A 27,780-nucleotide genomic window follows, 5' to 3' on the forward strand; every position below is an offset into this window, starting at 1 on the left:
TGTCCTGAATACAATCCTGTCCTGATAATTCCTATCACCTCCAAAGAAAGGGAAGTGCCTAGAAAATGTAAAAGGAAACTTAGTTTGATAGCATCCTGTCTGGCAAGAACTCACTTATCAATAGCTGGGATGTGAAATCCTCACTTCTGTATTGTTTTCCCACTTTGCTATTGTTTGTCTGTATAATCTCTGTCTGGTCCTGTGATTGTTTCTGTCTGCTGTATAATTAATTTTGCTGGGTGTAATCTAATTAAGGTGGTGGGATATAATTGGTTAGCTAATCATGTTACAATATGTTAGGATTGGTTAGTTAAATTTCAGTAGAATGATTGGTTAAGGTATAGCTAAGAATATTACTATATAAATTAGGGGCAAACAGGAAGTAAGTTGGGATTCGAAAATAAGGAAAAAGGAACTTGTATTTAAGCTTGCTGGAAGTTCACCCCAATAAACATCGAATTGTTTGCACCTTCGGACTTCGGGTATTGTTGCTCTCTGTTCATGCAAGAAGGACCAGGGAAGTGGGAGAGTGAAGGAATAAGCTCTCTAACATCCCCTAGAAAATATTACTGGCATAAAGCCCCAAAACTCCCCCAAGTATGGACATAGTTATATCCGTATAAAAGTGCTTACAACCAGCATTGCTTATCCTATACCAATACAAGGAACTCTTATTCCAATACATCTGCATAGCTTAACAGTATAACTAAATCAGAAAAAAAAAACATTCCTCTAACTGACAGTTATATCAGTATAAATTTAGTGTAGACTAGGTCTAATAGTCAAGGTTGCAGAAAATGGAAAAAGGATTGCCTCATGCAGTTTTAAATGGTTTTAGACTTTTGCGACCTCACATGCAAATTAATTTGGCACTATTTCTTGCTGGAACCAGTCCCTGAAAACCTAACTACTAGATAATTTGTAATCCCCTTGAATACAGTTTACCCTCGCAGGGGTGCTGGAACAATTTGTATGGTAGGGGTGCTGAGAGCCATTGAACCAAACTGTAAACCCTGTGTATGATGGAAACCACTCCAAGTTAGGAGGTGCTGCAGCACCCCCCACACCCATAGTTCCAGCCCCTGTGTACCCTCTTTACATCCTGATCCTGCCCCCATCAAAGTCAATAGACATTTTGCCAGTGACTTCAGTGGGAGCAGGATTGGGCCCTTAGCATTCTATAGTGTATAGTATATCTAAAGACTGGCTTATGGGGGTATTTAAGTGCTTTACAACAGTGAAACAGTCTTGGAAATAAAACCTGTGGCAATGGAAAGACTCCAACTGACCTTAATAGTCTCTGGATCAGATCTTTAATGCAGACTGCAACTAATATGATACTGACAGCCCAATAGGGGCTTCTAATGAATTCTGAAGTGTGTCCGCTTGTATGGACAATAACTTTTCTGCCAATTTTATACTGGGCTTTTGTCTCTTTCTAAATAGACTGCAAGGGACAAGCAGCTGTAAAGGCAACTACCACAAAACAACATTAAATGTGTGGTTTCAGAGTAACAGCCCCGTTAGTCTGTATTCGCAAAAAGAAAAGGAGTACTTGTGGCGCCTTAGAGACTAACCAATGGGTCTGATAAGTGAATTGCAAAAAACCTAATTAAGCACCTTTGATGTATTGTAATTGGTTCTCTGCTATGAATAAGCTTTTCTTGATTGTATTTCAACCACATTGTTTGCTGAACAGGGGTGTTTACAGAGGATAGAAGAATGCTGAGATGGGTTTCTTCTTATGAAGCATTAGTATAAATGCAAGAGCTAGTTATGTGATTTCTGAGAGCATCTTTCTGAATGTTAAATCTAGACATATTTGTCTGCAATACAGAAGAAAAAGCAGATGGAAGCATACCATGTTTAAGAACAAGACCATGCAGTTATGAAGAAGCCTTTTGTAGATGAAAACGGTAGCCCATACTATTGAATATATTTAATAAGTGGACCCCTGAAGCTTTGCTCTTAAATTGAAAAATCATGGATAGATGAAAATGAATTTTGGAAATCCCTAATCTTCTTCCCAAATATTCCTTCCCTCTCCCTGCATGAAGATGAAGCCTGGGTTCATGTGTGACACAATTAGCAAATTAATAACACATCACATTTATCTTTCCTGGGCGAGCTCATTAAACAACCCCCTACATTTGGCTTTAATAAGGCTTGATATATCTAGATCTTTAGGATAGGCTCACTGCCTTTTTTCTCTGCGATCTCGCAAGGACTTCTTCCCAGGAAAGGACTGCAGCTCTGCAGACTCAACCTGGAATTTGAAACTCAAGCTATTTTCTTTCCGGTTAATGCGTGCCCAGATTCTGCCCCTGGTTAAATGAGTACAATGCCATTGCTTTCAGCAGGGTTGCACTAAAAGGTATACATGAGGGCACCATTTGGTCCCTGCAATTGGAACTGAATGAACAATTTTGTTGAGCCAGAGCACAATCCAGCTTTTAGTCTCTTAGCTGTGTTGGCTGTGCCACCTCTAACAGGTAATACATATTTCTATCCCAGACAGCGGAAATGTTTCCGACTCCACCTAAGGAGTAGATCCAAATAAAAAGGAGCCATTTTTACACAGCCTCTTCTCACAATAGAAGCACATTTTAAGGTTATTCTTCAAATGATAGCAAACAAGACCAAGGTCAGCACTTTGAAAAACTAGGTTATGCCTGGTCCAGTAAACCCCAAATATGATAAAAGCTTCAGATAAAATAATAGGCTCAGTTTGAAGGATTTATCGTACATCATTAAAGGACATGGCTGGTGTGACACAGCATGTTTGTAGCTTGCTTTAAAGTTGTTTTACTGATACAGGGAGTGAGGGGAAATTGCTACCACCACTGGGATTCAGACGGGTACAGCGAACTGTTCAAAGGCAGGCAGGTCTTTGCAATGATGTTGTTGTTTATCCTCTTGCTGGGCACATGTGGTGTCAACCCATTTTAATGCTCCCACAGCAGAGATGGAATCCATCATCAAGAACTAGCTGCTTCCAAGACCCAGCATCAGACAATGTCCTATCGTGGTGATAGGAGCCACTGGCTGTGGAGCCAAAGAACCCTGATAGAGACACACCCTTCATGGGATTGGACAAAGCTGGTCAGCTAAGTGTGTCAAAATATCAATGTTTCGGTTTTTCAATTAACATTTTACACAATTTCCAGTTTTGGCAAGAAAAGGGGGGACAAAATTTGACAAAAAATAATTGAAATGTTTTTCTACTCTTTTACCATCTATAGAGCTGGTTTAAGTATTTGAAATGTTAAAATATCAGTGAGAACTTTGATCAAAATTTCAGTGGAAAAAAGATGGGGAGAACATTGTGCTTTTTTCTTCTGATTATTTTTTTCTTCTTCTTTAACCACTCTGCTCACAACCCTGAGACTGGAGACCGATCTGACCAGATTCCATCCTAAATCTTTGGTGCGGTGACTAGCAACATTGTCCAACTGGCAAGAGAAGTCCAGACCTACCAAAGCTGGAAGAATCTGTCATCCTTCAGCCCAAGGTAAAAATTCCATCCTTACTCATAGACATCAAGGCCAGATGGGATCATTGTGCTCCTCTAATCTGACCTGCACATTGCAGAACATAAACCCTCACGCACCCACTTCAGCAAGTGCCCCATGCTGCAGAAGGAGAAAAATCCCCAGGGTTCCTGCCAATCTGACCTGGGGAAAATTCCCTCCTGACCCTAAATATCCTTGAATAAGGAGCAGTGGTAAAGCCTGCCCCAACTGGGCCAAGTACAGATGCTGTTCAATGATCTTCCATTATTGCTGTTCCTGAGCTGTGCTTGCTGGAAGATGGTCAAAGAAAGACATGGTCTGAAAGCAGTGAGGGCTGTCCTTCCATGGGTTTAGCATTGGGCCCCGGGGGGCAGGAACGCGCGAGTGACTGCTAGTCAAGAGTCCGTAGTGAGAAGTTTCTCCCAGGCAGGGGAAAACCATTTTTGTTGCAGTCTTGGCTATACGTTGTCGTGCTCGCTCCTCAGTTTCGTTGCTTGCTCACGCGCAGCTAACCCGGTGCATCTAGCAAACACCATGCTGGCTCGGTGACCCACCCTACAGAAAGAGCCGGAAGCTGCACGTTTGTCTTGCTTTGCTCTTTCAGGCACGCTTCGCTTCTGCAGCTTGACAAGCTGTCACAGCAATGGATGGTGGCTTGTTTCCCTGCTGACGCCGCTTTTGAAAATCACCCTGCGCCACGCTCATCGCTTGGAGCTCAATCTGCGCCTGCGCCCCGGCGAGAGAACCAGGCTGGGGTGGATGACTCCTGTCAGCGGCTAAAGCAGCCCGGGGTGGCAGAAGAAACTCACGCTGGGGGGCGGGTAATTGCTGGATCTACTTGGATCCTGCCAGACTCTGACATGTGTTCTGACCCCCTGCTACGAAGTTGCACCCTCAACATGGAGAATCTGCCCCTCAATCTGAGTACGAGTGATTAATTTGCGGTGGGAGGGTTCAAAAAGACAACCAACAAACCGAAAAAGTTGTCGGAGCCCGCGGGCTCCAGGTGCTGTATGCACGTTTTGGGGCTGCTGCTACGTCGCTTTGGGACCGGCGTCTAGATTGCGGAGTGCACTCCTAGCTGCTACATCTGGTGTCTCCGTTTAGACAGTGAAAATGTTGCAGGATCATGATGAAAACGTGTCTTCATCGAGCAGAGTCCACAGAGCAGACCAGCGCTTTCCCAGTGAGATTCGCCACTACAGGCTGCAGTACAGACTTCCCCCCTGAAGGAAGAGCCGCTTCACTTGTGTGTTTCAGAGTGTATACTTTGGAGCCAACAATTGCCAGGGAGGAGCCAGATCCAGCCAGGGGCCGGGTCTGGGTTTTTTCAGTGTTAATGTGCGGGGATGTGTCAGGGTCTAGAATTGGGGAGGGAGGGAGGAAGCGAGACTGTCTTTATTTAGATATTAGAAGGGGAGGGCTCGGCACCGAAACGCGGCAGCATCCCGCTACTGGCGCTGGTTTGCTTTTGCAGCCCTCCTGCTCCGGGACGCGCGGGGGCGAGGCTGGAGTTCCCTGGCGCCGCAGCAGCGGCCTGGCTGGATCCTCTGGTTCTGACTGTACAGTGTCAGGGCTTGGCCCCCACAAACCGGCAGGCTCCGGGTCGATCCAGCCTGACTTTCCGCCAAAGCTCCCCGCCTACGCCAGGTCCCCCTGCCGCACTGAGAAACTGACCCCTTGGGGTAAGGCTACCACCCTGAGGTGGGACCCAAGGGAACTGGGTGGCACCGCCCCCATTGTTTATCCTGGCTGCCTAGTGGAGGAGGAGGGCCCTTGATTTCACCAGGGAACAGGCGGGGGATAGTGCTGGGAGCCGCAGGGAATGAGGAGTAGAGGCGAACGGTGCAGCAGGGGGGGTGACCGGCGGGGCGCGGGTGCAGCAGGATCCGCCGCTGCCGGGGCGCGGGCGCCTGGGCTGGCGCTTCCCTGGAGCAGGGGGTGGGGAGCGCAGACGGGGGGAGCCGCTCCTCTGCCCCGGCGCCGGGGTCCGCTGGCCAGGCGGCGAGCATGGAGGAGGCAGGCGGCCGCCTGGACGCGCAGTACGAGCGCCTGGCGCTGGACACGGCGCTGAGCACCCTGCTGGCCGTGCTGCTGTACGTGGCGGTGAAGGTGAGCGTGGACAGGCTCCGCCACTGGAGGGCGAGGGTCTCGGTGCTGATCGTGGGGGCTGGCCCCGCGGGGCTGACGGCCGCGCTGGTCGCTGTCCGCTCGGGCAAGGTGCTGAAGCTGACGCTGCTGGACGAGCGCTGCCGGGCAGCCCTGCTCTGCAGACCCCAGCAGATCGCCCTGCAGCCGCGCAGCGTCCGGTTCCTGCTGGCCCTGGGGGTGGATTTCGATAACATGGAGGGCTGCTGGGACAACGAGCACTTCTTCACCCGCATCGGCGTCTTCCAGGAGCACCTGCTGAGCATCCTGGAGCAGCAGAAGCACAGGCAGGGGATCCGGATCCTGCTGGGCACCAAGGCAAGTCCCCGGCTCGCTGCAGTCCGCGCCGCAGCGCCGAGTTACACTGGCTCTGCCTGGGGACGAACTTCGGCTTGCCCCTTACGCCCCCTCCCCTCTGGCTCCTTAGGAGGGGACGGGGGCTAGGGCCTGGCCCACTAGACTCACTGGGACCTGTTTTTGCCAATGGGGTGCAGGACTGAGCCTCTGAGGGCTGGTGAGTAAACTTGTCCCCCCCGGCTTCCCCTCGCCGCCCCAACTTCCTTCAGAAAGGGCCCGATCCTGCGATTTGGTCCCACTGAACTGGGTGAGGAGGGGGCCAGCACCTTACCGGACTGGGCCCACGGCTTGGGGGAGGGACCTCCCCTGGAGTTCTGTGTCCCGATCGTTAGGAAGGAACTGTGCAGCAGCCTCCCCCCCGGCTAAGGAGGGACGGGAGGGAGCATCAGCAGGCTGCCTCCCTTATTGGAGCAAAACACACGGAAAGAGGAAAAGGTAGAGAGGAAAGGTGTTCTGGGTGTGGAGTGCTACCTTCCTGTCTCTGAAGTGTGGGATGCCTTCTCTGGAAGAGGTCGTTGGGAAATGGTTCTGGCTCCTGTGCGCACATATTTTTTTTGTTGGGGGCAATGTTTTTTCTCAGAAGTTCACTTTGCAATGTTTTGAGCTTTTCATCATTTTATTTTCAAAAAAAAAATGTTGGTTTCCAAATATTTGCGGGGGGGGGGGGGTTGCTTGGGTTTTTGGAGGACAGGTTTTTGACAAAAAGGAGTACTACAATCACTCCCCCCATATGTTTTGTTAAATTGACTTTCGATGGGAATTTCTACTTAATTGAAACGCTTTTTCCATTTAAACATGATTACTAGAGTAGGTCGAAAGTTTTTATTTGTTAAGCTTCACCGGGGGTGGGGAGGGGCACCGGGTCCCCAGGAGGAGAAGGGGAAAGTAAACATCGTTGTCAGGACAGAATTACAACTAGCTTGTTGACAAAAATAAACAAGCTTAAAAATTAATTTTTCAGGATTAACTTTTTTTAAAGTAGGACTTCTTCGATTTTGAATTACTGTAGTGTAACTGAGATCAGGGCCGCCTTGTGCTCGGTTCTGTATATAATTAGAGTTTCTGCCCCAGTGAGCTTACAACTGAAACAGACAAAGGAAAGATGATATCCTCATTTTACAGATGAGGAACTGAACTACAGAAAGATTAGTGAGTCGATGAGTGTCACACATGGAGTTTGTGACAGAGCAGGAAATAGAAACCTATATCTTGTGGGTCCCAGCCCACAGCCTTAGCCATCAGACCATCCTTAGTGCTAGACCTGTAATGTTTGTCCATTAACTGCAGTTCTGGCTAGTAACTGGCAATCTGAAACTTGTTTTGTATCTTCCTTTGTACAGTGAAAAATAGGTCAACATAATTTATTTTATTACAAGCAATCTTTATTTTTGCTATTATGTTATTTTTAGATTCCAGGCAGCATATGTTTTCTTGATTCCAGTGTAATGAGTCAGATGACATTATGTTAAGGGTTACATTGACACACTGCCATTTTATATTTACTTCAGCATGTATGAAATTAAGTTAGTGTACATTACAGGATTAATTTAGCCAATAATGAGTTGTTGTTGAACAGATCTATAAATCTAACATACTGTTAAACTAATTACCATCTTATATATTTAGTAGCGTAATCTGTCTCCGCCAGCTAAAGTAAACAGAGTGGAAAAATATAAAGATTGAAGGCACTAAACAAACTGTAGCCAGCATCTAATTAAGCAGGGAACAGATATACTGAAGGGTGACCTCAGAAGGTTCAGTTTGGATGCGAGCATAATTTAGAAAGACTGTCCAGATTTAACAATGGAACTAGCTTTGGTTAAATGCATCCTACCCAACTGAGGATTAAGATATTCAGCTCCAGGGACCTCAGTTCAAACAAGCTTGATCTCCTCTCTTATCCCCTGTGGACAAATACAACTAAACACATGCACAACCCACCACATACACTAGCAGAATTCAAGCATTAAGACATCTGTGCTGAAAGTGAGTCCTGGACATGAAATAGCAGGGAATGTTGATGGTCACAATTCTAATGCATTGACAGAGCTATGTGGGGAATGCTTGCACCGCACTAGCCTATCCAATATTTGCCTAGACTCTTATTAGTCCCTCACTAAGGCCTTGATCAAACAGAGTATTGAAACATGTGAGTAATACCGCTGCATTCAGTGGTTGGCTCTCCATTGGGGGACTACCCATGTAAACTTAAGCAATTGCCTTGCTGGATCAAGTCCTGTACATTTGATACCAACCTCATTGAAATCAATCCAGTCTTTGGATCTGCCCCAATATTCCACAATTCCTATTTTGGAGAAATAATATCCTCCCCGTTCTTGTTCAATTATATTGACAGAGACGCAAAATTGTGAGCCAGTTTCAAAACAGGGGAAAGTGTTCGTCTTGACATCTTTAAACATTGTCAATTTCTTAACTTACTTTTGTGCTTCTTATAGGAACTGAAGTGTCAGCTTTGTAAATTGAAATCCTCTAGTTAACCCAGAAGGGGGACAGTATTGGCAGTGCAAGCTTCCCCCATACAGGACTTCATCAATACACTTTTGAACCTGCCTTGGACAGACCACCTGTAGGGATAAACGGTGTGACCAGGTAGAAAGGTGCTCCACAAGTCCCAGTGCATGAGAGGTTCCAGACTCCTGTCTGTCACATGGGTCATCAAATGATACAAAGATTGAGAAGTAGCTGTGACACCAGCTAGCTAAGGGGAAGAGTATGTCTTCCCTTCCCAGCTGGCTAAGAAGTTGGACAGGTCTCTGGCCATGGGAACCTACTGTTCTGAGTGGCTTGTTTAAGAATCAATAAAAGAAAGCCCTGAAAAAAGTGACTGAAACTGTCACTGGTGAGGCTATTATTCATCTTCTTTGGATAAGGGCTCTTCCACTAGTCTACAAGGGGCTATTTTATTCTCCTTGTCCATTCAAGCCTTGACCTTTATTAGACTGTAAACAAGGGTGACAATTGTGAAAGTGGCTTTGTGACATCAACACCTATCCAGGAACTGGGCTTGAGAACAAAATTTCTATCGGATTATGCTAAATTCAGCTCAGTAATGACTAGATATGAATATAGCACATTACCAATCTCTCATCATCCAATGCAACTCATGATACATTATATAAACATATCTAATAATATTTTATGTCCGCACAAGGCTTTTCACTCTGTGACCTTATGAAAACAGAGTACAGATTGAAAAGAAGATTGGTCCAATCCTGGCTGGTATAAATCCGTGTAGTTCCACTGAAGTCAGCAGAACTATGCACCAGCTGAGGCTTTGATCCAGTATTGCATACTCTTTAATTTTAGAGTATTAACTCTTTGTTAATTTGCATATTAACAAACAGGAAGACTCTCTCGGTATTGGCTGTTTGTTTGTCGGACATGGGATAATTTCCAGCTAATGGGGACAAATTAAAGCATGATTAATGTTCCATTTCTTGCAGTATAACAGATGAGTTTGATTTCAAACATGACGTTTTCCAAATGATAGACCTGATCCTGTCTGGTACTGAGCAAATGCAACTCACATTGAAGTCAATGCCTCTCAGTCAGGTCCTAATGTGTTGCTAGAATTCACAAGTTCTTTTGAAGACTTGGTTTAAGGAGTATCCCCCGCTGCCGGATGTGGTAGCCATCAAAGAGAGCAAGACACTTATGTACTGAAGGGAGCAGGCACACTAAATCCATTCTCCAACATCCCTAGTAGTTGATCTACAGAATGGAATAAGCAGCAGTGCTGAAGAAATTATTTTTTGTTCTGAACACCAAATGTACATGTATGATGCACATGTATTTTAAAAGTATAAAGGGTAGCCTACAGGGAAAGGAGGCTGGGAAAGTAAACGCTTCCTTGGAGTACTTCCTTGATAAGAAGAGTGAGGTAAGGCCTCCAAGTGTTTTGTTTTTATATGCCACAATAGACTGGCTCCAACCTACCTCAAGGACTCCTCCTTTCTTCACATCCTTCCTTTCTTTTCATCTAGCACTGAGTTCCTCAACCATTCTTCTGCACAATGTGGCCTCTTTGGAACCAAGAGTCTTCTCTTGTTCAATTCCTTTTGTCTCAAATAGCCTCCCAATATCATTGACTTCATGTCACTGAAACTCTCAGATTGGGGGGGAACCCCAACCTCTTGTCTCTTGTACATCTCTCCCTCTCCCTTGCTGTTACTTCTTTGTGGAACTGTACTAATTACTCTTAGAGCCTTCTGGCATCTGTATGGAAAAAAAAAGGCATACATATCACTATTGTACCCATATAACAAACCCTGGCCGCAGACATACATGCAGGGAAGAACCCAGGCCCTTTACCATCAAACACAAGTCTCTACCTCTTGGACAAAAGGAGAACACCTTTAGGTGTGAGGAAGAAACACCTGGGTTGGGAGGATGGTGTATTACATGTGCTCAGGTTTCAGAGTAGCAGCCGTGTTAGTCTGTATTCGCAAAAAGAAGAGGAGTACTTGTGGCATCTTAGAGACTAACCAATTTATTTGAGCATAAGCTTCCGTTAGCTACAGCTCACTTCATCGGACAGTATGCATCCGATGCAGTGAGCTGTAGCTCACGAAAGCTTATGCTCAAATAAATTGGTTAGTCTCTAAGGTGCCACAAATACTCCTTTTCTTTTTACATGTGCTCAGTTGGTTTTAGAAGCTAATTCCTATTGCTGGAAAACTTCTTCATGATGAAATTCAGCACATAGACAAAATTTTAGCTAAGAAATTTTATAGTCTGAAATAGTCTGGCATGTATTTAGATTGATCTTGCACTCTTGGTCATTTTATACTATTAGTTTTTTGGAGAGGCAACATGGCCAGTGATTACAGAACTGAAGTGGGATCCAAGAGACCTGTAGTCTATTCTTGGCTTTGCCAGTGACCTGCTATGTGATTTGGGGCAAGTCGCTTTCCCTCTTTGAGTCTCTTGCTGTGTTTGTATAGTGGGTAGCACAATGGGGCCTCTAGGCACGTCCATAATACTATCGTTTCTAATAATATGTTTATAATGTTTTATCTTTATGAGGGGGGTAGAGAAGTAGAAGGAAAAAAAGCAAACTTCCAGCCCTGATGCAAATTTATATGTATCATGCATAAGGTTAAGATTTTGTCACGGTTATTTTTAGTAAAAAATCAGACAAGTTGCGGGCAGTAAACAAAAATTCGCAGAAGCCTGCAACCTGTCCATGAATTTTACTAAAAATAACAGTGGGGAGGAGGGAGGGCTGACTACAAGGGAGACGGAAGACTGACACCCCCACCCCCCTAAGGGGGGAGGGGCACCAGCACCTGCCACAGCTGTAGTGGTGGGGTCTAAAGCTGAAGAAGTCACGGAGGTTTGTTAAAATCCCAAAATCTGTGACCTCCATGACTAAATCGTATCCTTAATTGTGCCTAGTGCTGCAAAGGTAGAAATTGAGAGTAAAATGTTGCTTCATAATTCAGAGCAGAAACAAAGCTAATGGGAAAATTTAAGGTTATATAAGCAATAACTGCATAGCAGCAGCAGTAGTGGTAGGCAATAAATGTCTCCAACTCCGAAAAACCAAAGATACAGGCTCCAGTTTTACAATCTTCTGAGATGTTTATTCATGGGTGACTGCCTCTGTTGCTCTAGAGTTGTTGGTTTTATTTGACCATTTTCATAGTTAATGTAAATAGATCATTTTAAATGTGAGCTTTATGGTGAACAAAAGGTCATATATGGCAAACACAAAGATAAGACCACTGGGTTAATAACCAAGAACAGTCAAGCAAACAAAGATTCTTTTGCTACTTTCATCTTATCTGATTTGAAATTATGTATAGAGATATATCAGATCTAACTAGTGAAAGCAAGTATCAGTACTATATAATTAAGCAACAGTTCAAGCCAAACCGGCATTTCCAGTTAAGTTTGTTTGCACCCTCACCAATAAAAAGCAAGGCCAAACCATATGAGTGTGTCAGCGAACTAGATGTAAGTGGGTTTATTGTTCTGAAAACTCTAACATGAAATATACAATAATTATAAGATAGTGCTCATTGTCATAAGCTTTACGCAAGCCAGAGTGCAAAACAGGGGTGGGAAGGAGGTAGACGGGGGAACCTAAACAAAATTAATAAAATCCCTGAAAACCCTACCAAAACAAGATACAACACTGCACATGCTTCTCCCTCTAAGGAGGGGATGAGAGGACAAACACATGATCGGCCATACTGGGTCAGACCAAAGGTCCAGTATACTGTCTTCCAACAGTGGCCAATGCCAGGTGCCCCAGAGGGAATGAACAGAACAGGTCATCATCAAGTGATCTGTCCCCTGTTGCCCATTCCCAGCTTCTGGCAAACAGAGGCTAGGGACACCATGTCTTCCCATCCTGGCTAATAGTCTTGAACCCTGTTTATAGTCTTGGCCTACACAACATCCTCTGGCAAAGAGTTCCACAGGTGTTGTGTGAAAAAAATACCTCCTTTTGTTTGTTTTAAACATGCTGCCTATTATTGTGGCTTAATGTGCTACTGGAAGGTGATGACTGCAGTATAGGAACCTACAGAGAATAGACTACTTATACAGATGGGTGGTCACCAGAATGAATAGGGGTTACACAATCTAGCCCTATGTGAACAGAAAGGTGTGATGCAGCAGTATAAGTATTAAATAATGGATGGGCTAAAATATAGAAACAAAAGTAAAGTGGTTGAATATGTCCACTTTTGGGGTCAAATTTGTGTGGTGAACTCCAGGGATTCTGGAGTTATGCCAAGGCTGAATGTTTCCCCATTATATTGGGCACGTTCCCCCATTTTATTCATGATTATGCATTAAAGTGTAAATCAGAATCAGTTCTGTAAGTTCTATTGGTGTAAATTGGTTATGTTGATTTTACACCAGCAGAGGATCTGGCTAAGAGGTCTGAAGGCCGAAAGTGATTGTTCTGATGAGCTAATCCGAACTCCTGCATAACCCAGGCTATTTTTACCTCCATTCCACTCTCACTTGTGAATTTATAAATCTTTCAAAATTGTTTACGGGTTTTTTTTGTCTTTCATTTCATAACATTCTAAAAGTTTTTTTTCTGTTATTTCTTTAAAGCACAAGCTAAGAGTTTCAAATAACAGTTTCAACTGATAGGTACAATTGTTAATGCTATTAAATCGGATATTGCCACAGCTACCTTATATCGAAGTTTAGTCAGATATTTCATATATGAACATCAATACAGAATTGCTTAGCAATTTCAGGTGAACTAGAGCAGTGAGTGCTCAGAAATACTGGCAAAACCGTCAGACGCATTAATTCTATCATTTAGAGTGTACTTTTCCATTTACAATATATGTTTGAGAATATTGTTTGGGAACAACTGTTGTGGCTGTGTTTGATCATTATGAAATTTGTTTGAAGGACAGCTCTAAAAACCCCTTAGGCCACAATACTGTGTTTTACTGTAACAGGTCGACATACAACATTCACGGTCAACTCTCCTTTTCTTTCAGTTCTCAGATGACTTTATAAGAAAGAGTTTAGCCTCTGAGTGGCCAAAAATAATTGTGATAGCAGATGGATCCTGTGGAGAATCAAGCTCAGTTCTCGGAATCAGTCCAGATTACATTGTGGAATCCTGTAATGCTTATGGAGCAAATGCAGCTATTGAGAGGCCTGATCAGAGGCAGGTAATGAGAAGAACACTCTTTGCTATCAGTTGTTTACTCCCATCTGCTGTATGATGCTCTATACTATAGAAATAAATAGGGGATTTAAGGGCTTTTATGCTGCCATTTGACATTTCCTTACTTTCCTAGAGTTTGCTTGCAAAGTATTTTTCCCACTGAGTTAAATAGGTCACACTTTATATTCTGGGGTATATTTTAAAAGCCTTTATAAAGGGTGAATAAATGATTGATAGATGTTCTAAACATGTTACAGACACATGAGGAGTATGTGTTGTAGATACTTCTAAGTAGATCGGTAGAAGGTCTTACGGTTATAACTTACTGACCAGTTGGGCCCTGTAACAACTGAATAACCATGTATTAAAACATGTATATTAATCATTCCTTACTCATCAATACCTTATGTAAGGTTATGAATGTTACATAACGGATAAATGTTTTTGCTATTATTTTGTTGCCTGAGTTCAAATTAATTTGTTCTCAATAATAAGAAAAATAGACAACCCCAACAGCTTCATATTCAACTTTCTTGGCAAATACAATAAGTAGGGCTGAACAAAATTACATAAAGGAACAGCTGATTAGAGAAAATGATTACCATGTGCAGTGGATCGTTTGACTGCTAGAATATTAAGGGAAGATGACAAGAATAGACGCATTGCACGCTATGCCAGTTGCCTTTTCCATGCATTGCTTATTAGTATTGCTGTGTTAATCCCGTCATCCTTTGAGAGGAAAGAAACAAGCCGTGGATGAATAGGAAGGGAAATGTCAAGCTTTATGCAAGGCTCAGGAGATGTTGTTCATTATCCAGGGACAAAGACTCTGAGAAGAGAGCTTATATGTAGGCTGGGCATAATTCAATTTTTTTATAATTGCAATAAATACCAATGTTTGTTTTTAAGCATTTTTTAAATTTCTATCTATATACATTTCATAGTTGTGGGAAATTCTGGTGGGCTCAAACAATCTGGGGAGTGAAACCATTTTATTGACATCGAGAGTCAAAAAAATAAAGCTTTATAACTATAAAAACACAAATTGTCAACCTCACGTGTCAAACAATACAAAATACTGTAAACATCCTTAAATCAAACTTTAAGTTCTCAAGCAGCATTATTTTTACTCTGCCTATCTGTAAACTTCAATTATTATCGATGGAAATATTTTTTTCAGTGGTTTGTGTGTTTGGTGAAATAGACACTTACCAACTAACAAAAATAGAATCCTTCGAAGCGCACTCATAAATCACAAGAACTTTAACCCTCACGGGCACTTTTTTTTGTTGTTGTTCTTCCATAACCTTACAAATATTGCATGGGCCTGATTTTCAGATTGCCAAGTGCCCATTCACTTTGAAAAGAATTTGCAGTGCTTAGCATCTCTGGAAATCAGGCTGCATGTATGCAGAAATAACTAGCATTCTAAGCATACTACCAAAATGTCTCTGGGCTGCTCCCAATGCTTCTGCAATGTTTTAGTTCCAAAAAAGAAGCCAAGGAGGGACTCTAAGTTAACCTATTTGTTCGCATTAGGGTAGCATCTGCAAAGTCCTCACACAAACTGCTCCAAAGAGCATACAGTTTTTTTAAGTTAATTGCAGTTAACTTGCGTGATTGATCGACAGCCCTAATTTAATCTTTAGGTAACAGATTCCTGTCTAATACAATTGGTAGTGACTGGAAGCCATTATTGTTTGTTACATCTGACTTGCTGGCTTGTGAAATGAGTTTTGGCCCAGACCTGCACTCATTTACGCACTCATTTAAGAACATGAGCAGTCCATTGACATCCTCTGCACTTCCTATTCTGCACCCCTGTCACCAGCTCTAGACATCAGTAGAGAACCATAGACTGGAGGGAAGGATTTGGCCTCAAGCCTTTCCATCTTTTTTTGGTGAGGAAGGGAGAGTTATGGTGATAATTCATGTGTAAGACAAGGGCTGAGAAGATATAGAAAAATGTCTAGCAACGTGAGCAATGTCATGATGAGAAATAAAGAAGCGATTTTACCCAACATCAGCAACTAGTGGACAGTTAGGATAAGAAAATAAGTCTTTAGTAGTGAAGTATTTAAATAATTTTCCACAGGAGTAGAAAACAACCATATTTAAACTAGCAATAAGCAGTAAGAGTCTCCATAGGGATTTATCTATAATGTTTCTATAGTGCTAGAGTGGGGCAGACCTTTATAGCGGTGTCCAGGAGAGGGTGGAACATACAGGGAGGCTCCACATCTGGATTTCTCCCCAGAGCCCCAAAGGGGCTGAAAGAAAGCCATGCCGTGGTCCCCAGGTCTCCTCTCACTAGCCCATGCCACACTGGGTTTGGCCACACTGAGATGGCGCAGACTACATCAGCCTTTACTTACCCACCTTAACAAATACTCTACACTTGTGAGTAAAGGCTGAAGAATCTGGTGCTGTAGTAGCACGCTGAAATATATGGAACAAAGACTGGCTATTTGACAAAACTGGCTCTATCGAACTATCTCAAGTTACGATAGTCTCAACACAAGCAGAACTTATTTTGTCTTTGCATTATTATGTGGGACAAATTGTGATGTATCTGAGTCCTGCAGATCAATGGATTTGTCTTTGAATGTGAAAATAATTTCCTGTACATGTATAGTGTAAGATGTGTCTGTTTGTAATTTACAATTGACACAAGTCATGTTGGAATTTTGTGGTCTCTTTCCCTTCCCCCCCCCCCCCCCAAGAATTCTGACACCATCAAAAGTGCCTAGGCAGCTTCAAATAACTGTCTGCCTTATAAATTTATAAACCTGTTCAGTTAATTAAAAGTTACAATTAACTCTGCATTTTATGTGATGTCCAAAGAGATTTTTCCTTTTCTGAGGCAGTTAATTTCTAATACCACACAAGGCCCACCCCCGCAGCATTACTGAAAAATTCTATAATAATAATTTGCCCTTATGCATTCACAAAAGAATAAAGTATCATTATCCCCATTAACAGATGGGGAAACTGAGGCACAGAGGGGTTTAGTGGCCTGCACAAGATCACACAACAACGCAATGTCAGAATCAAAAGTAGAATCAAGTTCCTTGATCTCATGACTGAACCAGTGCCCAGTCCACCAGACTATGCTGTGTTCCTATGGAAAAGGCAGTTTGCTTTTAGTGTTCTTAGTGAAAGTTCATTGTGCTGAAAACACAATATACTAGTATCCCAGAGGTGTTCTTTTCTCAGCCTTCAGCATGAAGAAAAACCATCTAGCACAACATTGGAAGGAAATGAAATGGCAATGCAAATGCATGGGGTAACTTTCTGAATTCTTCTTATCTGGAAACAAAACCTCACTCTCTAAATATTTAATTCATTGCAAGGCATCCCATGTGAGGGTCATCAGGTAGAATCTGTGAAATGAATACATTAGTTAGATTAGCCCTTAATTATATTCCCCCCGCCCCCCCCCCCTTTTTTTTTTGCACTTTATAGGTGCCAACTCCAGAGATCCGTGCTCACAGTCTATATTTTGATCTCTCTGCTTATGGAATGGATATATCTTCCACGGGTAAGGAATCTCTGAAGCCAGGATTTCATCTGAAAATCTATGGGACATTCCGTAATCGATACATGGCTTTGGCATGTCCAGCTTCTGATTCCAAAGTTGTTAGATTCCTACGGCATACTCTCAATTCCTCAGTGAGTATTCAGAACTATCGCTTTTCAAAGGCCAGGAAACTCCCTTTGAGAAGAGTATTATGTTACAATGTTTTTAAATTTGGTAACACCGAGCAAAATTATGCAGCCCTTTATTCAAGTAAAACTTTCATTTATGTCAACTGGAGTTTTGTTCAGTTGCAGAAAATTGGCCCAAATATATATGATTGGAGGCACACGTTCTTGGTTTGAGCCACTATGTAAAGAGTTGAGGTTCCAGTCGCAATGACTGGACACTCAGTTAAAGCGGCATCTTTCTCATGAGCAATATGGGAAACAATCTCTACCTGGGTACCTAAGGTATGTCTACACTACAGCTGGGAATGTGCCTCCTAGCCTAGGTAGACAGACACATGATAGCTCTGCTCTAGCATGCCAAAAATAGCAGTGTGAACATTGTGACATGGGCTAGCCACCTGAATAAGGACCCGGGGAGCAGGCTGGCTTGTACTCTAAAGGCTAGCTTGCACCAACGCCTGCACCGCAGCGTCCATACTGCTAGCTCAAGTAGAGTTAGTGTGTCTGTCTACATGGGCTGGGAGGCATGGTCCCAGCTGCAGTGTAGATATACCCTAAGTCAGCTAAGGTTCAGGATCCATCAGAGCTGCTTCTCTTTAAGGCCGTGAGAGACTGTAGCTCTTCAGAAATATTCAATGTTTTTTTGACATTTTAGTGTGTATCTCCTTATGACAGAGTGCTGGAAGCAAGCAATGGAGCCAGCACTGTGATCACGTCAGCATCAGTCAGCTCCCCAGGAAAAGGCTGATTCGGGATATGCAGGCTAATTAGCAGAATAGGCTGGGAGGGCTGATAAACCAATTAGCCCACCAGCTGCGGGGGATATAAAAGACACAGGAAGGAAGTGGGAGGAGTGAGGACCCAGGCTAGCTGTGTGGAGCGTTTTCAGACAGCTCAAGAAATGGAGATCTGTATTAGACCTTTTCCACAGGGCCAAGGAAGAACAGTAGAGAAGCACTGGAAATACTGCTGCACAGAACTGTCTTGGTGTTTGGTGATGGGAATGTAAATAAATAACACAAAGTTGTCACTGACTCCAGAAACCTCTCAAGCTCTGTCCAGTATGTGAGAATGGTGATGGAGCCTGCCCCATTACACTCCTAACAGCAGAGCTGGTGTGAACGCTGTCAGTGAAGTTTTTGTTGTTTCGTCAAAGCTGAAATGGTTTGTGAAGATACATCCATTCGGAGGAAGTTTTTTGTTGGGAAGGTTTCTGAGGTCCACAGTGGAGTCTCTGGTCACTTCCACAGACTCACCTTTTCAGCACAAAGCCTTTTAACACCCCCACACCTCCAAAAAACATTTTTTTCCGTTTTCTCATGAAAACAAAACAAACTTCAAAACCTCAAAAAGCTGTCCCAAAACTCAATTGTCATTCTTTGGCTAACTCTACCTATTAGCATTAATGAGGTTTATCCATGTGAATCCCACAGCAACTGATGGAACATACATGTTAGGGGCAAGATTGAGCCATTTGGCTCAATCCTGAGTAAGGGGTAGCGCAAAGGGGGTGGTGAGAAGTTGTGCCGCAGAGTCACAATTCCTCCTGTTACGGCTTTGCTCTGGTGGTGGTGAGGGTAACTTACTACTATGCTCTTCTCCAGGGTGTAGCATATTCCTACTGCACTACCAGCTTATTTCTACTGCAGTCAGCCAGGTCTGCTGGCTAGTGCATTGGGGAAGATGGAGTCTTGGCTTTCCCGTTCCCATATCAGGTGCTTAACTCCTGCTCTCCTCCTTGTGCCCAGAACCACAATCCAAGAAAGTCCTACATGAATATAGTATGTGGGCTTCTTACTCACCCGCATAGCTGTGGAGGGTCAAGACTCAATCGAACTATTAATAAAGGAGGAAATCAAACTGAGCTCACAAAAATTCACACTTGTTATCAGAGTCCAGCATATACTGTGAAAAACATGCAGCAACCTGGCCTTTAGTCAGTGCTGAATTTGTAATGAAAGAAATGCTGGGGCTCAAGCAATTTTTTTTACTTTTAAAATTGGCTCAGCAAGCCTTGATGCAAATTACTCACTGACTTTAGCGAGTAGGAATGAGCTCTGTTTTTTACCACTGTCATGTCTAACGTTTTTAAGCCTTTAGAACATGAAGCGTTGCAGAAGAAGTCGGTGTGAGTACCACGCTAGCGCAGGAACACAAGTGTGTGCTGAAGGCTTTATTAACAGGTTTTCAGAGATCATACCACCAGAGATCCAGTAAACATGAAGTTTTTACAAGTTTAAGCACAGATTTAAAATGCTGGACTCCATTCAACTAGGGAATGGAGGTCCCTGCGTATACATAAGTTGTGCCAAGAAAAGCAATTGAAATGTGAGTAATGAGGGCACATTGTTAGCCACTATTCTTCAGAGATCTATTTTTCATCTTAAAAGGCTGGGTAAGTGCAGCCTTTTTTGGGTGTAGCTTTCCCCTTCAATCTCTCTTGAAAAACAAACTCCGGTTCAGATTCAGTGAGAGAAATTTAAAGCATCAGTGCGAGCATCTTGTGGAACAAGGGCCAGATTTTCAAGAAAATCATTCCTAGAGCTGGGTGGAATTTTCAGCAAAAAATGTAGTCAGTGACACCAAATTATTTTGTGAATTAATATTGACTTCACCAAATTGTTCTAGATTTAAAAAAAAAATCCAAACAATTGATTTAGATTTTGGTTCAAAATTTCTTATTAAATTTTATTAACAATCAAATTGTTTTAAAAATGGTCAAAATTAAAAGAAAACGGTGGGTGGCATTTTGGAATGGCAAGCAAACGAACAAATCTTGTTTGTCCAGCTCTACTTATGACCAGATTTTTTTCAAGTACTCAGCACCCACAATCAGAGTTTCAAAAGCACGCAGTACCCAACACCTTGAGCCTATCTGAAAATCCAGTCCTATGTGGACACATCGTTCAGTGAGAAGTTTGTAATCTGCTTTTCCGGCTCCTGTATTGTAGCTGAAATTAAACACAATTTAACTTTAATATACGTTTCTTGTGGTCTCACTGGATCAGCTTAACACCCCATTAGCAGGCTAAGCAAATGCACCTGCTTTTTAAATTTGTTGATGGTGATACAAAATTGATGGAGAGTGCAATTGACCTAAGATGGAGCATGCAATTGATCTAATATAGCTAGCCTTTACTAACGTGTTTGATAGTGTCTCATTAAGCTTTATTTGAAACTAGTTCGAATTGTTTTTGAATCAGAATCAAAAACTGGCCAAAAGACCATAAACAAGAGGCAATAAACAACTAAGTAGCCGCCAGTGGAATGCTTCAGGGACAGGTGTTCGGACTAGCGCTATTAAATATCTTTTTATTCAAGTGGCAATTTAAGGTTAAGGCTGAGCCTCTGGGGTACATTTCCAGTTCTACAAGGGTGTAGCCCATTGACTTTAAAAGGACCTGGTTGAGATCTTACACAATACTTGACAATCTAGGGGCCTAAAATTAACCCATGCTGCTGTGCTTTTCCCCCCCAGTTGCATGATTTAAGGATACTATGCTAATCTATCGAGGTTATAATATGACAACCAGCCACATGGTATCTGAGCACCATCTGAGGGTGGTTTGACCATGACTTGGTTACAAATGGCAATTGCATAAAGGTCTTCATGGTGTACTTTGTCTCAGAAGTTCAAGGGTGATATGAACAGCATGTCCCTTCTTTCAGTTTGTCACCTTTTATACAGACTTGCTTGCACAGTAGAGGAAGCTGCTGCTGCACAATGTGCTTCTCCTAGCCTATGGCACCTTCAGCCTCCTTGCCTGCCTCATTGTCTGCAGTGCCAGTGGGCTGCGCCTGTGTGGGGTAAGGCGGGGGCACCTCCCATGGCTTCACATTCAGCAATGATTGTAGTATTAAATTGTTTCTTTAAAATTGTTTAAAACTTATTACTGCAGTAAATTGCTTGTTTAAAATGTATATAATGCCTTTTTTGTCTGGCAATTTTTTCCCCCCCTGGAAGTTAACCCCCACATTTACATTAATTCTTATGGGGAAATTGGATTCGCTTAACATCGTTTTGCTTAAAGTCACATTTTTCAGGAACATAACTACAACATTAAGTGAGGAGTTACTGTATTTTGTTAGTGCAATCCATATTAAACATACAGTATAGAGTGCAATCATTCTGAAAATGTACAGATTAGATTGGCTGATTTTTGTTCTTGGTTGGTTTGGTTTGGTTTTTTCCCCTTTCTCTGCAGCATGGGGCACAGGTCATTTGCAGGTTTAAACTAGAGTACATGGTGGATGGATTCTCTGTAACTTGAAGTCTTTAAATCATATTTTGAGGACTCAGTAACTCAGCCAAAGGTGAGGGGTCTATTACAGGAGTGGGTGGATGAGGTTCTGTGGCCTGCAATGTGCAGGAAGTCAGACTAAATAATCATGATGGTCCCTTCTGGCCTTAAAGTCTGACTACTCTGAGTAGGCACACCTAATCCTTTTATGTTGCAGGATCCTGCTTTACTGGTAGCAGCATTACTAGTTTCTCTAGTTCCAGCATATGTTACTGGAGAAAGGAAAGATATAACAGGTGGGTGAAGGGGGGAGTAGAATGAGTATTGAAAATGCACACCACAATCCTCATTTGAAATGCCTTCCTCGCAGTTTTGTTCTTTGTTCTTTCCTGTTTCTGGGGCCCTAGGTTTTATGAGCTCTGTTACTGCATGACTTTTCACAGCAGTCGGCCTTTGACAAAATACAGCACTGCCCTGTTTGATATAATATATACATTAGAAGTAGTTTTCTTCACAGCAGTTTAGCAAGGATTTTTCCTTCCCTCTTTCCCCATTCACAGTATGGCTATTTGAAATGCACAGGATAGGGTTTTATTTTTATTTTGCAGAAATATTGTGCTTTCCTTTTTGAAATTTTTTCTATATCTAAATAATACCTTTTCTTCTGCATATCATCAGTGTTTAATAGCCATACTGGTGAGTCATCTTCATAAATAGTCTTGTGCTAGGTTCCTAACCTGCCAGGATCAAGGAAATGAGCATGTGGTTACTTAGTTACCACTTAAGTGGCAATGGTCTGTTGTGCTGAGTGAATCTTAGGATAGAATGAGCCTTTTCCGAGAAGAATGCTGGAGATTGTTCTCGACCGCAAACAACTGCTTTGCAAAATGTTAGGCAGATACAGTTGCGAAGAAGATAAGATTTTGCACCAGGAAGAGATTAGAACAAATTCTAAGCTAGTTACCTTTTGTAATTGAATAATATCTTTTATCTCAACACAATGAATATCTTATAAAAGGTGGAATTATTGTTAAAGGTTAACCGGAAAAACAATTCTGCAGACCTACCATCATCTAAGTAATCTTTTATCATTTTTTGTTTACTGAACTCTAGAATTTTTTGAATAAAATCACTGTTCTTTGTGAGTGACGCAAGCATCTGCTACAAAAAGTCAACAGTTCATTTCTATCACTTATCAGTGTATAGTGGCTTGGTAAGTACTAAAAAACCAAACCAAACCTTGCAGTTAGCCTCATAGCTATGAAGATACTTTGGATGTTTTGGGCTGAATACTGTGACTAGTTAGCTTATTGTTATAAGTTGTCTGTTTTGATACCACCATTTTCTAAGATAATTGCTTTTCTATGACAATTGTTAAAATACCAATGTTGATGATAGAACTATTAATTACTCATAATTCATGGTTATAGGAAGTCAGAGCTAATTTTAGCCTTAGAAATTACGTGTGTGTTTAATCTCATTTGAGTGGTACATATTGATAAGAGTGGTACATACTAGTTTTCATAAACACTGGTCATATGACAATTTTGTCCATGCCCTGAAACACGTGAACCTTTAGGAATACAATTACCCTCTATTCTTTAATCTTCATATTTACTAAAAAAATCAGGATGCCAGGAAGTCTGACCATTTTGGCTTATTTACCATGGTGTAGAGTAATTATCTTTTGTTCAGTATTTTTTAATAATGCTTCTTTATGGAGAAGACAAGGGTTTATAGACTTCAAGGAAGAAGTGTGTTTTAAGGAGACAAGGCTGGACGCTTGTCAGAACAGGCTCGGAAAGGCATACTAGGACACATGGGCATACTAGGACACATGGAAGAAGACACAAATGAGATTAGGAGAAGGAAACAATGAGATCAGTTAGGCATGCATCTTGGATGGAATGGCACATAAGGATGGGTATTACTCTGTGTGCCACTCTAAACTCTCTATTATAAAGCCAATCATGTGACCACATAGCTTCAGTAGCTTAACAGGTAATGTTACCCACTGCATGAACGTCCTTTCCTCTTCCCCCAAAATGAAACAATTTAAGTGCAGTTTCAATAATTTTAGCATGCTGGCACCAGAGATTCTTCTGGACATCTTAATTATCCAAGGAATTGGTGATCAGCAGTCCAGCAAGCAGCATCAATCTCTGTATGCAAATAATCCGGTATGTGAACAGGCTCTATTAAAAACTACCAGGGAAATAGTAAATTCTTGGCTAAAGCTTCCAGGTTCTCACGGGAAAGGACTGGGGTATTGAGGAAAGCTCCTGATTGACAGCTGAATCAGGAGCTGAGGTTCTGAACACACAAGCTTTATATACCCGCCTAATTTTCATATGTGGCTAGTGACTATGGGTTCCTGAATTTTTGGATGCCCAAGTTAAGAGATTATGATTTTCAAAGGGCAGGTGGTCAGGCTGTTCTGTGTTACACTGGCAGCAGCAGTCCCACAAACAGTACTGGGAAGAGTGCAATGCACTCCAGCTCTGTCCCCATCTTATTCTAGCCATGACCTTGGCCTCCCTCCCTCTGCCCTCTACATAGAGTAAAGGTTTCCCTTTAGGGCTGCTTTGTTCTGTTTGAGCTGTGCAAAGTGGCCAGACTAAGGGCCAAGACTGGAGCCTATGGCATTCGATATACAGTGCTTCTGGAAAAGTTAAACAGCCAAAGAAAAGTACTGGTAATCTTATTAAAAAAATCACACAGATTTAGATCTTTAAAATTCCACTTGTCCTTTGTGCCCCCCCCCCCCCCCCCCCAAAAAAAAAAAAAAAAAAAAGCCTTGGTTTCTTTATTTAAAGAACTTGGGGGTTGGCCAATGGAATTTATACTATGGAGGAAGTCCTCAGATAAGCAGTTTCACAATTAATATATGTTACAGAGGCAACAAATCTGCAACAACCATCCTAAATCTCAAGTGAGCCCTTGAAAGAACAAAAGTTTTGTCTGCATTTAACCAGTAACTTCTGCTCTTTATCTACTGGCAAGGACAGACCATAAATCTCCAGATATGCATGTCTATTTACCATTCTGCATTGAGCTCCGATGGAGGACATTAACCAGGGAGTTGAGTAATTTATTCATTATGTTTGTCAAATTAAAAAAAGTTAAGAATGAGTCTGTCTTACATTTAAGCATTTTTGAGTGCAGATTTTAGCTTTCTCTCTGTGAGCCAGTGTATCACTTTGGAAGGGAAACAATTAAACTAACCTAATCCAAATCCCAACCTAGTTTTCAATCCTACTCTGCACTATCTACTGGGCTGTTGAAATCTGGAAAGTAGGTTGGTTCATCCCATCATAATAACTAAGGACAGGGACAAGGCAAGAAATTCTGACTCTGCTCCAGGATCAGATTACAGGGCTCCTTCTGTAGTCAATGGAAGCTGTGGGTGGTTAGCACATTACAGGATCAGTACTAGCGTGCTTAAGAAAAACAAGTTAAGGAAATAAATTGGCTCCCTAAGGGAATTACTTTTATGCCCTTTTCTTGATTTATAGATAAATGCAGACAATTCACTGTACTTTAATAAAATATATTTGTTTTCTTAGTGATAGGTATGTTGAAAGCAAACATGCTCTACACTTAAAGATAAATGCAAAATCATACCCCTTGTGACTGGTATCTGCTACTCATTCATAATCGTTCTATTGGTTTGTACATAATTGTCGTTTGGGTTGTTGCCTGATTTTCATCTGGTTCTGTGTGTGTGAAGGAAGGGGGCTAGATTCACAAAGAAACTTGGGCATGGTTACTGGGAGCATCACCATGCCTAGAAAATCACTGGGATTCACACAGCCTGGGTAAGGTTCCTAAGCTCCTCTCATTATACAATTCATGGGGAGAAAAGGAGTACTTGTGGCACCTTAGAGACTAACCAGTTTATTTGAGCATGAGCTTTCGTGAGCTACAGCTCACTTCATCGGATGCATAGCATATCGTGGAAACTGCAGAAGACATTATATACACACAGAGATCACACAGCCTGGGTAAGGTTCCTAAGCTCCTCTCATTATACAATTCATGGGGAGAAAAGGAGTACTTGTGGCACCTTAGAGACTAACCAGTTTATTTGAGCATGAGCTTTCGTGAGCTACAGCTCACTTCATCGGATGCATAGCATATCGTGGAAACTGCAGAAGACATTATATACACACAGAGATCACACAGCCTGGGTAGGGTTCCTAAGCTCCTCTCATTATACAATTCATGGGGAGAAAAGGAGTACTTGTGGCACCTTAGAGACTAACCAGTTTATTTGAGCATGAGCTTTCGTGAGCTACAGCTCACTTCATCGGATGCATAGCATATCGTGGAACGTGCTATGCTGCTCCAAACCTATGCTAGCTAATGGGAGATGCCAAGGTGAGGTGTTGGTGCTAAGCTCTGCCTCACCTCTCAGAGATAGGTGCCTATATGTCTGGATACAGGGAGGCCTCTCCCTATGCTTGAGGTTCTCAAAGCTACCCACCCTCTCTTGGTGTTAGGCACCTATGCTATTTTAGCAAGAAGCTTGGGGACAGAATAAGCTCCCTCATTATTCTTAGCCCGCAGGTTAAGATACCCACTTGGGATGTGGGAGACTGCTGGTTCAGATCCCCCACTCCACTAGGGAGGGGAAAGGGATTTGAACTGGGATCTGCCATCTCTCAAGTGAGTGCTCTAACCAGTGGCCTATGGGATATTCTGATGAGGTAGTCCCTCTCCTGTTGCAGCCATTCCACTGTGGATAAAATCATAATAAATTCCCTGAGCCAGAGGGAGCTCACAAGCTTGAGAATGATGCTGTGACCTAGTGCTTTGAGCACTCAAGGGGGAGATCCAAGATCTAGTCCCTCTGCTTCAATTCATTTTTAATTATTTAATGAAACTTAAGCCAGAGAGGGGAAAACTTCAAAAAGTAATGAGAAACTGACAACTGGGCAAGGAGAATGAATGGAAGACCTCATCCAACCTGAAATACAGCTGCTGTTCATTTTCCAGCTGTAGTGCTGCCAAACAAAATTCATTTCATGTCCTCTTGCTATTGGGGGGGAGAGGAATCAACCAAGCAAAATAAGTACCACAAATACAGGTGTTCTACTTCTCTTCAATGCATGTAATATTTGTAGGTCCCTTTTAACTTTTATTGGAGAATTTTTCACTTTTTCTTCTAATTACAATGAAGGAGTAGGGTTGGTTTCTGTTTTGTTTTGTTTAAATGAAGTGCAGTGTTTTCCTGCCCCACTCCATGCCTCCACAAAGCTGGTCTGCAGGTTTGATGATGCAGATAAAAGTCTAAAATCCTCCCCCTTTATCGGTCGCATGGAAATTAGGATACTGCAATAGCTTGAAAATGAGGCAACCAGTTAAAAGACCAGCCCAGATAATGAGGGTACTGTTAACAGCTCACAATTTTCTAGTACTGTAATCACATTCATCTAGAAAATAATTAACAGAGCTCTCTGATACCCATAATGTTATCTCAAAAGTATTTGAAAGGAGAAGGTTCTACTGTGTTAACCCATTTTAAAAATAAATGTAGTGCTGCTGTCACAGGGCAGGGCTCCCTCCCCCTGGATTCCTTGCTGCACACAGTCCTTACGCACGCCTGCGGCAAGGTCAACACCATGTTCTTTATTTCCATTGTGCTATCTGACACGAGGCCTGGTCTACGCTAAAGAGTTAGGTCAATGTAAGCTGCCTTTTGTCAACCTAACTCTGTAAGCATCTACACTAAAACGTAGCTCCCCCCGCCCCCCGATGTAATTTGCCCACTACACTGACTTATCTCCACCTCTGCAAGAGGCATAGTGCTTAGGTCGGTGCAGTTAGGTCAACGCAGTATCAGTGCAGACACTTCGTTGCTTACATCGCCTGTTGCTGCCTTTCAGAAGCCATCCCACGATGCTCCACACTGACAGTTAAATCAGTGCAAGAGCTCCTGGTGAGGATGCAGGCCACTGTAGTGTGGATATGCAAAAGCAATTTTATTATTGTGGTGGCTGTATGTCGACATAACTTAGGTTGACTCTTTTGTAGTGTAGACTTGCCCCAAGTCCTTGATCCCCAGGCTTTTACCTTCTCTTAGACATGGGGGATAGTGAGGGACTCTTACCTGCCTGAGATCCTCAGTTTCTCTGGCCCTCCT

The 27,780-nt window shown here is 42.5% G+C and overlaps 1 protein-coding gene across 4 annotated transcripts in view; it reads left to right on the forward strand.

The window, feature by feature from the left end:
- Positions 1 to 27,780, forward strand: part of LOC102947084 — a 48,429-nt gene that overhangs the window by 13,478 nt on the left and 7,171 nt on the right. The window contains exons 2-6 of one of the 4 annotated variants that reach the window (XM_043525939.1): positions 3,387 to 3,511; positions 4,117 to 5,978; positions 13,514 to 13,690; positions 17,152 to 17,358; positions 21,853 to 21,931. In XM_043525939.1, the coding sequence (XP_043381874.1) occupies positions 5,523 to 5,978; positions 13,514 to 13,690; positions 17,152 to 17,358; positions 21,853 to 21,931 (919 nt within the window). In that variant the 5' untranslated portion in view covers positions 3,387 to 3,511; positions 4,117 to 5,522. The remainder of the gene's footprint in view (positions 1 to 3,386; positions 3,512 to 4,116; positions 5,979 to 13,513; positions 13,691 to 17,151; positions 17,359 to 21,852; positions 21,932 to 27,780) is intronic. The other 3 variants (XM_043525937.1, XM_043525938.1, XM_007059254.3) reach the window with 3 other exon arrangements.

Source organism: Chelonia mydas, chromosome 12 (genome assembly GCF_015237465.2).
Source record: "Chelonia mydas isolate rCheMyd1 chromosome 12, rCheMyd1.pri.v2, whole genome shotgun sequence".
In the NCBI taxonomy this organism is placed as follows: Eukaryota; Metazoa; Chordata; order Testudines; family Cheloniidae; genus Chelonia; species Chelonia mydas.